This window comes from Taudactylus pleione, unplaced genomic scaffold, assembly GCF_031769625.1.
Source record: "Taudactylus pleione unplaced genomic scaffold, aTauple2 ptg000122l, whole genome shotgun sequence".
Classification (NCBI taxonomy): Eukaryota; Metazoa; Chordata; class Amphibia; order Anura; family Myobatrachidae; genus Taudactylus; species Taudactylus pleione.
The window spans coordinates 7,693,020-7,706,742 of record NW_028284524.1 but is presented as its reverse complement, the minus strand read 5'-3'; the positions used below and the strand labels follow the sequence as shown (position 1 = coordinate 7,706,742).

Below are 13,723 nucleotides of genomic sequence, written 5' to 3'. Positions count from 1 at the left end.
ATATAAGGCTGGGTTAAACACTCAAATTTGGAGATACTAAAGTTGGGTCCCAACAGCCCTCCACCCAGTTACAATATATAGAACAGCCAGGGTCTAGCCTCTATGCCCTTTACACTATATGGCTTACACAACAAATGAACAAAGCTATCAACCTTTATTACACAACAGTATAAGGCAGAATCAGGCTTTTTCTCATTGCCCTCTGTGTATTAGATAAAAGACAGGAAGAGCTAAATAGATTTGGTTTTGCCCTTAAACTAATTGCCGCATTAATGCTAATGACTATCTTGCCGGAATCGCAGACTATTACATTTAGCCCCACATTCATGTTGGCCATTCTGCCAAGTGTTATTCAACTGAAGAGGTCGCTGTGTAGCTTAACTACAGGTGAGAGCAGGCTGCTGGGGACCGGATGAACAGCACAAAAACATGGAGGAACAAAGCTGATTAAGGGCCTGATTCAGAGATCTATGCTACCACTGTATCTTTGTACGCAACGGATATGTGAAATTATGCAAAAACTGCAGGAGGCGTCCTAAGTAAAAAGACGCCCAATGCTGGCTTCTGTGATCCGCTGCTGAGCCCGAAGAAAAGATGCAATGCCCCAAAAACTGCAGCATGATTGACATACTGCTGGCATTTAGGGGCAGCGTTCCAGAAAACAGGGGCTTGACAGACCCATTTTCTGGACGTTCCGGAGCCAGCGGGTGTGTCCTTGGATGCAGCTTCTCTGGCTCCAGCTGCATGATTTTGCCGGACATCCTGAGTAACCTGAAGGTTACTCAGACGCCTGATGGTCATTTCATTGATCCGATGACTGCCTCTCCAGACGCACCAGGAGACACAGAATCTGGCAGTGGGCATCTTTTTACCTGAGCCGCCTCCTGCAGCATATTTTAGCACAGCCGCTGTGTACAAGACAGTGCTTTAGCATTCATCACTGAATCAGGCCCACAATTCCCACTGCTGTTTATGGGCTTTGTGGCAGAGCCCAGTGCTTTATACTGATGGGGGATGGAAACCGGTAAAAATAGAACAACAGTGGCATTGCCATTAACTAGAGATTATATTAATAAACAGAATAGTGATGAGTTTATTATGGGTAAACAGTGAAATACTCACCTTTTTGAAGGCCCCCAATTAAAATGACTGCTTTTAACATTTTCACAGAGTCTAAGAAAGAAATAAAAGAAACAAAACACAGCATTCAGCACCAGGAATTGGCAAACACCTCACATTTCACATTTGCTGTATTGGAAAAGTCCTTATGACATATCCCACTGCTTGCACAGATGGGACATGGAAAGGATCTCTGCTGCTCAAACTGTCGTATAAGAACTGTTAAAATATACTTAACAGCTCATCAGTTTATCTATATAGAGAGGGGCACACCCTACTACAGGTTGAGTCTCCCATATCCAAAATGCTTGGGACCAGAGGTATTTTGGATATCGGAATATTCCGTATTTTGGAATAATTGCATACCATATTGAAATGTCTTAGGTATATGGCCCAAATCTAAACACAGAATGCATTTATGATTTATATCCACATTATACACACAGCCTGAAGGTAATTTTATACAATATTTTCAATAATTTTGTGGCTCAAACAAAGTTTGTGTAAATACATGAAATTCATTTATGTGTCATATACACCTTATGCACACAGCCTATAGGTCATTTTATACTGTATTTTTAATAATTCTGTGCCTTAAACAAAGTTTGTGTGCATTGAACCATCAAAAATCAAAGTTTTCACCATCTCAGTCATGCAGAAAATATTCCGTATTTCGGAATATTCCGTATTTCGGAATATTTGGATATGGGAGACTCAACCTGTATAAATCCTAATGTCTACACAACTTTATTCGGGATGTAGTCACCATCCCGGCAGTAGGGATGCCGGCACTCAGAATACCGGCACTTGAATCCTGACAGCAGTCGGAATCCCTGCTCCACAATCCCTACCACCAGCATCCTGATGGTAAGTATTAGGGTTAAGGGTAGGCTGCGGCCGGGGGGGGGGGGGGGGGGTTAGGGCATACCAACAGCCAGGATCCCACACCCAACCCCTTCCACTAGTAGTGGGGGATATCATTTGCAAGTACAACTTTAAATGAACAAAAGTGAACAAAAAATGTAAACACTAGACAATATAGGGATTAAAACGGTTTATGTTGGGAATATTTGTGCGCTGAACTGTTGTTATTCTTTTAGATTTTTATGCTGCGCAGTTCTGGTGTCAATGCAATACAAAGTTTGTTTGGACGCACTGTAAAAATGGGAGACCTGGCAGATTGTTAGTGATCACTTAGCTGGAACATGTGTTGCATCCAGGGAAACAGTTTCCAGGGATATAAGGACATACAAGAGCATTAGAAGGCATTATCAGCTAAGAGCAACAGTTGCAGCAAGCCAGGACTAAGTAAACACTACACACTGAGGACAATTGTGTCTAAACTTCATAGGACTAATGCAGCTAATGTGACAGCAAAACTAAATATTCATCTTGAAGACCCTGTTTCCACAAAAACAGTCCGATGAGAACATCACTTATCCAACATCTACAGCAGAGCTGCCACTGCCAAACCTCTCATTACTGACAACAATGCTAAAAGGCCATAACTTGGGACCTGATTCAGTACGGATCGCAACAGCGATCGCAATAGCGATTACGCACGCAGTCTCACCGCCAAGATATGCTAATGTCTGCGATCGCTATGCCATACTCGCAGGGCCGTCCCAAGACTAATTTATTTGGTAAGCAAATATATATTTTGGTGCCCCTTGGTGGACCACAACCACATAATATATATATACCGTATATACTCGAGTATAAGCCGAGTTTTTCAGCACATTTTTTGTGCTGAAAAAGCACCCCCTCGGCTTACACTCGAGTGAAGTGTAGCGCTGACCGGACGCCATCTTCCGGCTCCCGCAGCGGGTAATGGGAGAGACGTCATGAGTACTGACATCTCTCCCATGCAAAGCGGCCGGAAGAGCTGCTAGCGGCGGGACCAGGAGCGGGGGTTTCAGGTAAGTGATTTTTTTTTTTTATTCTTATAACATCTCTCGCTACTGGGGGGGGGGGGGGAGAAAGACTACTGGGGGCACTACCAGGGGGCGATTACTACAGGGGGCACTACCAGGAGGGATTACTACAGGTGGCACTAAAAGGGGGGATTACCACTGGGGGAACTACCAGGGGGGGGGGATTACCACTGGGGGCACTAAAAGGGGGGGGATTACCACTGGGGGCACTACCAGGGGGGGGTTTACAACTGGGGGCACTACCAGGGGGGAATTACTACTGGGGGCACAACCAGCTGCTGCATTTCCCACCCTAGGCTTATACTCGAGTCAATAAGTTTTCCCAGTTTTTTGTGGTAAAAGTAGGTACCTCGGCTTATATTCGGGTCGACTTATACTCGTGTATATACGGTATGTGTGTACACACATATTTACACATGCATATGTGTTTTGTTTACTACATGTCCTGAGGAAAAAGCCACGTGTGGCTTTGAAACGTTGACAAGGCGATATGTAATCCCAATACACTTTATTTATGATTGAAACTTGGGAGTGCTGCCCTATTGTCCCTGATGGAATGCCTAATCAGCTGCACTAAGGAAGCACCATTGTAAATTCACCTGGGAAGGCACCCACACCAGAGTGTTACACTTTATCAAGAATGCCAATCCGCAACAGTGTGTGTGTGTGTGTGTGTGTGTGTGTGTGTGTGTGTGTGTGTGTGTGTGTGTGTGTGTGTGTATATATATATATATACACACACATACATATATACACACACACACACACATATATACACAGGTTGAGTCTCCCATATCCAAAATGCTTGGGACCAGGGGTATTTTGGATATTGGAATATTCCGTGTTTTGGAATATTTGCATACCATATTGCAATATCTTAGGTATGGGTCCCCATATATACACAGAATACATTTATGTGCTATATAGTGTTCACTCTAGCTCCGGCAGCAGGCAGGGTGCCGGAGCTAGAGAGGCCACCTTTGTGCGCACGCAAAAGGCGCGCGCCCAAAGAGGGGGCATGGCCAATGAAAAGGGGGCGTGTCTATAAGACGCATCCCCTTTTAGTCAACCTTGGGGGCGTGCTCGGCACTTACGAACACGCCGGCAGGGTGGGTGAGAGGGGGTGTGTGCTAATGCAGGGTGGGTGAGAGAAGGGAGGGTATTAATGCAGGGCGGGTGAGAGATGGGTGACTATTAATGTAGGGTGGGTGAATAAGGATACTGACTAGTAAAAAGCTAGTGGCAGGGTAAGAAGTGAACAGGCATACAGGATGGGAGGGCAGGAGAGCAATGCCGGCTGCAGGGACAGAGGTGCGTGTAGGCAGTGAAGTACTCACACAGGGAGAGATCCTGGCATCCAGGCTGGCTCCTCCTGGGCACTGCTGCTCTGTACGCCCTGGGTGACAGTTGTTGGGCCCAGTGGTGTGGTACTGTGACCCTGCATGTGCTGTTCCTGCCCTGGTCGGTGATCCTGATGTTTTCCTCCAGGCACGGCCATCACTTCCTTAGCACCATCCCCTTGGCTTAAAGGACTGACACAGCGTGGCAATTGGCAGACAGCAGCGTGTCAGGGCCAGCGGCAGCATTGTCTGCCTAACAGATGGCCCTGAGTAATCAACCCCCGGCCTGTTCCGCTTGTGTGGTGCCGGGCTGTGGCTCCCTCCAGGTGGCTCCGCCTCCCAGTAAATGCCTCAGGGGTCCGAACAGTGCCAAACCTCCTCTGAGTAGAGGAGTCAGTGTCCGGGACAGCCGGGGGGCCAAGTGAGTGACTCACACTGTCACTGTCTGAATCGCCAGGCAGCGGCATGTCGGCGCCCTCTACCCAGCCGCATATCCAGCGTAATGGTAGGGCCGGCCCTGCATAGATAGCCTAACATAAGGACGCCCACCTTACCTTACACACATCCATAATATTTAGCAAGACTGCGAAACCATTGGTAACATTGAGTACAATCACAGAGTCACGCACACTTGCACAAAATATGACCTTACTCAGAAATTGCTAACCTCATTGCCGACAGTGCAAGCCCAAGCTGCATATGGCATCGCAATGGCTAATATATGCACGCACCTGCAACGGCGTTCAAATGCACTGGCACGCCTGCGTTTTGTTGACCACCCCCCGTCACCACCCCCAAATGGTACTTCCTGTCAATCACTCTGCGTTGGGTATGCACAGTCACGAACGCAGTAGAGTGTTCGCGCATGCACACTGCGATGCATACGCATGCACAAAACGCAACAATCAGCAGATTTAATGCGTAATCGCAGTTGCGATCGCTGCTGAATCAGACCCTTGGTGTCATCATTATAAAACCTGTATAATTGATGCTTGGAAACAGGCAACATGTTCCAATCCAGTCAGGGTGCCGGCGGACGGGATGACGGACGTCAGTATACCAACACCGGACCGACGTCCATCCGAATGCCAACGCCAGCATCATGAAGGGATCAAGATACCGACGTCGGCATCCCAAAGGTAAGTATGCGGGTTACGGTTAGCGTTAGGCCGGGGATGGGGGGAGTTAAGTCTAGGGACCTGCCGGAGTGGGTTAGGATTAGTCACCGTCCGGGGAGGGTTAGGCACCGCCCAGGGAGGGTTAGGTACCACCAGGGGGAGAGTTAAGCTACTTACCGGCCCCTGACGGGATTTGCAACATCGGGATGTCGCTGTCAGTCTTCTGACCACCGGCATCCCATCTGCCAGTAAATTATACAGATTCCTGTTCCAATGAGTCTCCCTTCATGTAGCTCCCTACATTATGCCAGGCTTACTTGCATAGAAAGGTCAAAGAAGCCAATAATCCTGAATGTCTGGTTCCAACTATAAAACATGAATGTGGATATGTGATGGTTTGGGGAGCAATAGCTAGGTCCTATAATTACTCTCAAGGCCAAATTACTACCAGCAACTACGTGGATATTTTAGGCAAACAGGTGCATCCCATGGTGAAGGAATGGTTTCCCAATAATGATGCATTGTTTCAAGATAATAATAACCTCAAACACACAGCTAGAAGTCTTGGGCATCTTCTCCTACCAGCACAATCCTCGTACTTATTATAAAACCATTGTGGGAAGTTTTAGAGAGTAGATCAAGAAGCATATTCCTTCCTCCACGGTCTCTCAAGCAAGATGTTATTATAAAGAGAGTACAATTATCCACTAGATACTATTGAGGGCTTATGAGTCTATTCCAAGGTTACTGTATTAAAGGCAAATAGTCACCCAGCTCCATGTTAGTAATGATATCTTTCACAACGGTTTCCATTTTTTGTCCACTCTCTCTAGATCTCCAGATAAACATAACAGCTTGATCTAAAGTTAGGAGTAATCCAGCTAGAAGGTGCAAAATAGTTTGTCTTTGCAGGGGAGGCAAATTTGATATGTGCAGAATGTTTTATATTGGGGAGTGGGGTGTGTTCTAGCTTTACTGTAAGGGGCCTAGTCATTACTAATTGTGATGTCTGCATGAAAATTATACAAGATTTGTGGCGGCAGACCCTAAACTCATGATGCAATTCATTATTGCTACAGTGTCAGGTATCCCCACAAATTGCCTATTTATCTTTTGCATCATTTTGTGGTTTGCCCAGGTGCAAATTTTCTTAATTCTAAATGAGCCCCATTAAATGCCCATGTAAAACAACAGCATAATGGAACTGAGTGAAAGCAGATAATCCTGCATGTGTGATTTATATACTTATACATATGTCATAAGGTGATATTTTATTCAATCTCCATCCACATATAATTTACAGAACACATTAACCCATTTACAGAAATATCACAACGAAAATGCACATAACCTATTACATCATACCACGTAGTATACAAAGGCATAATATGGCAGCAGCAGGCACATACATGTCTGTCAGTGCTGGGACTTCTAGTTCCACAAATGCTAAAGAGACACAGAATGCCTCAGCTTGATAGTCAGTATAATAAATCGCAGACACAACGGGCTACATTGTTACTATGGCCTCACAGAGACGTATTCACAAATAATTACAATACTAATAGATATATCTGGACCATTTATTTACCTGCTTCTCCCTTTACACTTCCGTGTCAGTGGCTGTTTCTCGTCAGCCTTATGAAGGATGCCGGGAAACGTAGTTCCTGGGTGAAGCGCTTCCGGATTGGACAGATGGAGACTGATGACGTGTCGAGTTTCCATGGAGACCGTGAACCGGATTGTTTGGCCGGTGACGTGAGTAAAGAAGAGTCTGCAGTCTCCCGTCAATTGAGTTATTTGACAGTGCACCCTGCTAGCCTGCCAGGCAGACTCTCCAGTCCAAACAGACCCCTTATATCTGGTACATCGTGCTCCAGGACTTCACAATATATATTGAATTAGTTGGTGTTAAATAAAAGTCCTTTTTATTCATTCTGTTCGGTTAATTTGTGCTAAAATGGTTACAGCTTAGGCCCGTATTCAATTAGCCGAGAAAAGTTGGAGAGTTTTTGCCTATTGTACTTTCCACCACATTCGCCTGTTTGCGACACAATTCGCGGCATGGGAGACAGCACGTTTCGCCCCATTCCATTACAGAACAGGTGAAAACGCAAATAGGCAAATGCATAACAGGTGGAAAGTACTGAATAGATTGGGGGAATCGGCCTACCCCAAAATTAGATGCTCTGACACTGCAATCATTGCAGATGTGTACTATTAGCCCTAATTACCGTACTTTGTGTCCTTACGTTGTGTTAAATGCTTTCTAGAAGTGTATTTGTAAAAGTGGTGAAGAGTGATAGAAAACAGTATTTTTTGGGTGAAAATAAATAGTCCAGTCAAATTTGGGGTACTTGAAAATGGGCGCTAGCATATTTTTATGTCTCTAAAGTGCACTTTTAAAAAAATTGGAAAAATCCACCTGCTGCATGCACCTGTGATCCTAAAAACACCTGCCCCATCCATACAGCCCCCCAAGAAACCTATTTCGCTAGTTTTAATCCTTGTCCCCCCACTTTTTAAATTTTTGCCCTAAAAATGTTTTTTTTTTTGCTCATTCGTGCTTTTGGGGGGGGGGGGGGTCTGTCCAAAGGGTTCTGAATCAATTCCCCACATTTGCACCCAAATATAGATTTTGCATTGAGTTTCCGCTTAGGCGAAAACGTCCTGGAATTGAATTTGGAGATAAGACGCAAACAGGCGAAAAGCGGCACTAGGCAAACCTTTTTCGCCGATTTCGGCTTTTCGCGTCTTAATTGAGTACAGCCCTTAATTTGATGATTTTATCAATGTTTTCACCTTGCACGTTTTCTGGTTTATTTACCAATGCTTACTAGGAGCAGAGCAGACTGTTTTAGCATAAGTGTTCCCAAAGACTGGTAGATGTGCACTTTGAAACACGCTTGGTGGACGTCGAGTGGGTGCTCCTGCACACATACTGTAGGGCCTGATTCTGAAGGGCCTGCAGCTGCGTCTAATGGCGGTAGCCCAACTTTATTCAAATGCCGCTAGAAATTCCTCAGGGACGTGCAGTCAGGGGAGGCTGCATCCCCTGTCAAACTCCTGAGATTTTATATAAAAATGATTAGACTAATACAAAGAAGATATTTATAACTTGTAAACATCTTCTTTGTTTATTGTAATCATTTTTATAGTTAACACTCACCAGCTTTGTGGAGCTCCCTGGGACTGCAGGAAGATGAGAGATGAAGCAGCAACAGCTCAGCCTCGCTTCTATATAATCACACTGCTTGCAGAGCTGGAGGGGGGGGAACCACACCACTGGCAGTAATCTGCACAGAAAGAGAGCTAATAGAGGCATGCCTCTGAATATGGGGGGAGTGCCTTGAGCACTGTTGGACACCTTGGATGTGCTATGTGACTTGGTAGTGCCCTACAGTGTTTAGAGATTGGAGCTGAGTCAGCAGCAGCAAGAGAAGACAGTGATGCAGGTAGGGGAAATCAATGGACATTGAAGCTTAAGTGTAGTGAGGGGAGATTTATGAGTAAGGGGTGAGACAGACTCCCAGCACTCAGACCCATCTCCATGTGTGCCTCCCCAGTCATTGATCTCAGCGCACGTCACTGCTGTGCATCCATGCGGCTGAATGTGCAAGGACCTAGGCCCTGATTCAGCAGTGGACTCAATTCTGCGATTTACGCAGATCGGGCGATTATTTGCCATTGTGCATGCGTGTAAGTCGCACTACACACGCGTCACAATTGCTTTGCGATTACGTACGCATATAGGAATAATTTTCAAGGTGAATGTCATGTGGTCAGCGTTTTGTGGTGGTAACGTGAACGCAGGCATCTGACCGTTTAAATGCCATTCCGTGGGCGTGCATAAATTAGCCATTGTGGTTGCTTTCACAGCATGAGACCTCTCTGAGTGCGAGAAGAGCTGCAGTATTTGAAACAGGTCAGAACTGCCGCAATGGCTGCATGGATGTCTGATCTGCGTCGATGTTACCAATGTTTATGCAGGTATGCAATGTTGGACAAGGATGAGGAGGCAGCAAATGGCGTCCCTATGCCCGGGTAAGCGTTTCAACTATTAGCATATTTTCGCAGCTGCGTTCCAAGCTAAATCGCAGCTGTGATCGCATTAGCATCCTCAGCTGAATCAGGCCCTGAGACGCCCACTTTCAGCATCTATACAAGCAGTGATACGGACTGGCGCATCCTTAGGTGCCACCATCGGTCGATCAAAACTTGCACTGGCCCTATGAAACCCGATATAAGCTATTATTCCGAATGGTATAGATGCCCCAATACTCTCTGTAAGATGCGGATTGGTGTTTTCAGTGCTCCTGGTACCCCTTTTACATATGGTCTCAGTGTCCAGTCCTTAGACCCTTCTGACGCAAAGTAATCCTACTCTTTGATAAGATTATCGGGGAAGCGATTCCTTCTGACCTTGTGTTTTGGCTCTTCCATTTATCTTCAATGTCTCTTTCGAAATATACAAAATCCCTATGGCCGAATTCAATTAGCCGTGAAAAGTGCCGTCTGGCGAAAAGCAGATTGAATTTGCCTAATTCGCCTGTTTTGCCACAATGTTTTCTCCATGCGCGTCCCTGCTTTTCACCATATTCAATTGTAAAACACGCGGATAGGCGAATGTTCTCCAAAGCTACACTAACGAAAATAACCTTTTTTGGGGGGAAATCAATCTGTACCCCATAAAAAGCTTCAGTGACCTTGGGAATCAATATAGAATAGTAGTAGTAGCCCTAATAAAGGTACCGTATACAGTGAACTTATTTTTTTGCAATGGGCTGTTATATGCATATTTGCATATGTGTGGAAAAATGATAAAGAACAATGGGCCTGATTCAGACTCGCGAGCGAGCGCTATGCGCTCGCGAGCAGGTCGATGTTTGGCCACTGCGCATGCGCACGCCGGAGCCGGCTCCGAAGTGCGCATGCACGAGACCCGGCTAGCGACGGGCGCTCCGTCACTCCGGGTCTCGCACCAAAAGGGGGCCGCTGACTATTTTGATCGACAGCTCGCACCATTTTGGAGGCGGGCAAGGGGGTAGCTGGCCAAACGGAGGCGTTCCCGACGGAATGCCTGCCATTTGGGGGCGGCCCCACTGACATCACAAGTGATATCAGTGGTGAGCTTCCGGCTCTATTAAGAGCCAGAAGCTCACTGGGGCTTGCTGGAAGGAGACCCTACCGCAAGGATCTCGTCGCAAGCCCCGATGGTCGAGACCATCGCGACCATCTCCTGGCCGCTCGCAATACCTGTGGGTGGTCACTCACAGCTATGCGAGCGGCCCGGAGGCCACACCAAAAAAAAAAAAAAAAACGCCCTGATTCAGAGCGAGCGCTCTTTCAAAGCGTCCGGCTCTGAATCAGGCCCAGTTTTTTTCTGAAAAAATAAGTACCAAGGTTAAATTTTGGGTACCTGAAAATGGGTACTAGTATATTTTGATGTCTCTAAAATGAAGATCTAAAAAATACACCTGCTGCAGCCTCGTGGAATCCAAAAAACACCTGTCCCAACCATATAGCCCCCCAAAGTACCAGGCCCCCCACTTTTCTTCCATTTTCTAACACTTTTTTGGGGGGTGAATTAAGTTAAGTTTTAAAAAAAAAAAAATTGCCCAAAATATGGGTTTTGAGCTTCTTTTCTCCTGGCTTTTGCTGGCGAAACTTTTTCGCCTGTTTTTGCCTATGGAGGTTTCACGTAGGCGAAAATTCCGGAGAATTGAATATGGAGATACTTTGAAAACATGCAAAAAGTTTGAATCGTAGAAAACTTTTCTCCAAACGTCACTTTTCGCGGCTAATTGTATACGGCCCAGTATCCCTAATATGCCACTTGAATAATGCAGCCAAGGCAGTTATTCCAGCTCTCTGGCGTTCCTCCTTTCCTCCAACTGTCTCAGACTAGTTCGCTAAAATAGATTTGTTTTCATGTACATGAATGGTATACTGACATCTGCGGATGGCGAATATGAAGTTTTTACAGACTTGGTTTAGTTGGCTGGACTTTAACAACGCTTTGGCTGTCAAGGATACTCTTACTTTGTCCTCTACCTAGGCCTTATGTATTTATGCTACTCCTTCATTTTTTCCAGGTTTTCGCCCCCCTGATTTTGGCTCTGGCTTTAGTTCTGGCCGTAGCTCGGGATATGGTTGCGATTACTGATCTAAAATCCTGTGGCTGTGACCGTGGTGTTGGTTGGAACGTTGGATACAACTGAGAGTCTGGGACTGTAGATTTGACTTTAGGAGTAATACCCTCTGTTGGCTTCCTACTTGATTCTATCAATATTTTTGAAAAGGGAATGTTATCAGACCTTATCATCAGGTGCACCCCCTTCCTCTTTATATCCTCCCTCCCCTCTTTCCTTTTCTCCCCCCTTATGTGCCTACTCAATTATTTCCCTTCACTTTTTACATATCCTTTATACTTTTATATAGGATTTATGTATAACTCGCTGTCTTATGCTGGGTACACACTAGGTTGACGGAAACCTATATAAATAACTCAGCCACTATGGTTACAGTATTGGAGACAAACTGATGGCATATACAGTCAGGTGCATAAATATTACGACATTGACAGAATTTTCATATTTTGGCCTCTATTCACCACCACAATGGCTTTGAAATGAAACAAACAAGATGTGCTTTAACTGCAGACTTTCAGATTTAATTTGAGGGTAATTACATCCAAATCAGGTGTATACATATACACACATATATGTGTGGCTCGCGGCTATGATGTTTCCCATGAGGCCACACCCCTTTTTCAGACACGTGCCAAAGGCTTGATACATCTACCGCAGAGTCCATTATAGAGGAAATTGATAAAAAATTTCTAGCTTTGTGAACTGATACAACAGCCCCAGAACACCAGAAAATTTAAATGTAATTTTTTTTTTTTACACTGATTTTTTTTTAATTATTATTTTAAATATTTATTTATCACTACGAGTGTATCTGGCTCACACAGCCCACGTTACAGTGACTGAGAGTATGGAATTACAGAATATATGCAATTTCATCAACAATCAAAGTAAACATATACACATACATATGTTAAAAGTGACAATAACATACTCTTCAGCTGGACCACTGACCGACAAGGAGGAGGAGTATGTGTTGTGTGTGTGTTTGTGGGGGGGGAGGAGTGTCGAAGCTGGATTAGTGGCTGAGACGGAATCAACGTAAAAATTAGCTTGGAGCGACGCCATCTTGCGAACGGCAACCAGACTCCATCTTAAAAATAAGAATCTGCAAGACGCCATTTTGCGACTAGCGCCATTTTAAGTTACAACTCACGAGCTAAGTACAGATGGCAATGTTTTTGATAATCTTTTTAGAAGCCATGACAGGCCCATTCTGGGGACAACCTTGCATAGAGAAATACCAAAACAACTAGAAAAACAGCTTCCTGAGAAAAGTAATTAGAATAGACAATACACCAGGAACTGTGAGTGTTTTGCATGTAAAGGGAGAGACCTCACATGTGGACAGGTGTAGCTGTGGCAATTGTAATATGGCCGAGACACTTCAATTTGACTAAATGAACAATGGTAAGAAATCTGCTCTTTTTCAGACAGGCTGGCACCAACACAGCTGGGGGTCTCCACCTTGTTTGAGACGTGAAGCTCACTGCCCATAACACATTTGCACTGCAGTTCGAAACTGTTAGTAAGGAATGAGATGTGTGTGTGTATATATATATATATATATATATATATATGTTAAATCCATCATAAATAGAATCTCATGCATAAACACCACACATTACGCACAGTTGCGCTGCTAACATGACGCACAGTAGTGAATGCACAATATCCTGCATGCGAACGCTGTTTATTAGCTGCATGCGTGCACATCTGCCCCAAATCAGATAAACCTAACTAGCGTCTTTTCCCATATCCCTAAAACTTACATAATGTACACTTACACAAAAGGTTCCATAGCTATAAAGTAAAAGATCCAAGTTTTATTCATTTATTACAAATGCTGTGAAATAAAGACTATTTTGATATCTAAGGTTTAATACGTGATAAGTAAGCCGTGTTTGATATTATACTGTTCCGCACTTTCTCAACAGCTTCCCGTTATCATCGGTGTGAAGATCGCAACATGCATTCTCAACTTATGGACCGTAGAGATATAAAGCACCAAAATGTATTTTGTGAAACCAACAGCCTAGATTTGCATGCAGGGGAAATAGAGGAGG

General features: G+C 44.8%; 1 protein-coding gene across 2 annotated transcripts in view; it reads right to left on the bottom strand.

Annotated features, from left to right (window-relative positions):
* Positions 1 to 7,154, bottom strand: part of GMPPA (GDP-mannose pyrophosphorylase A) — a 30,010-nt gene extending 22,856 nt beyond the window's left edge. The window contains exons 1-2 of one of the 2 annotated variants that reach the window (XM_088472331.1): positions 7,100 to 7,154; positions 1,123 to 1,173 (exon numbers count right to left, since the gene is read on the bottom strand). In XM_088472331.1, coding sequence (XP_088328457.1) covers positions 1,123 to 1,162 — 40 coding nt within the window. In that variant the 5' untranslated portion in view covers positions 1,163 to 1,173; positions 7,100 to 7,154. Of the gene's footprint in view, positions 1 to 1,122; positions 1,174 to 5,688; positions 5,865 to 7,099 lie in introns of those variants that run through there. The other variant, XM_088472330.1, reaches the window with a different exon arrangement.
* Between the last annotated feature and the right edge of the window lie 6,569 nt (positions 7,155 to 13,723).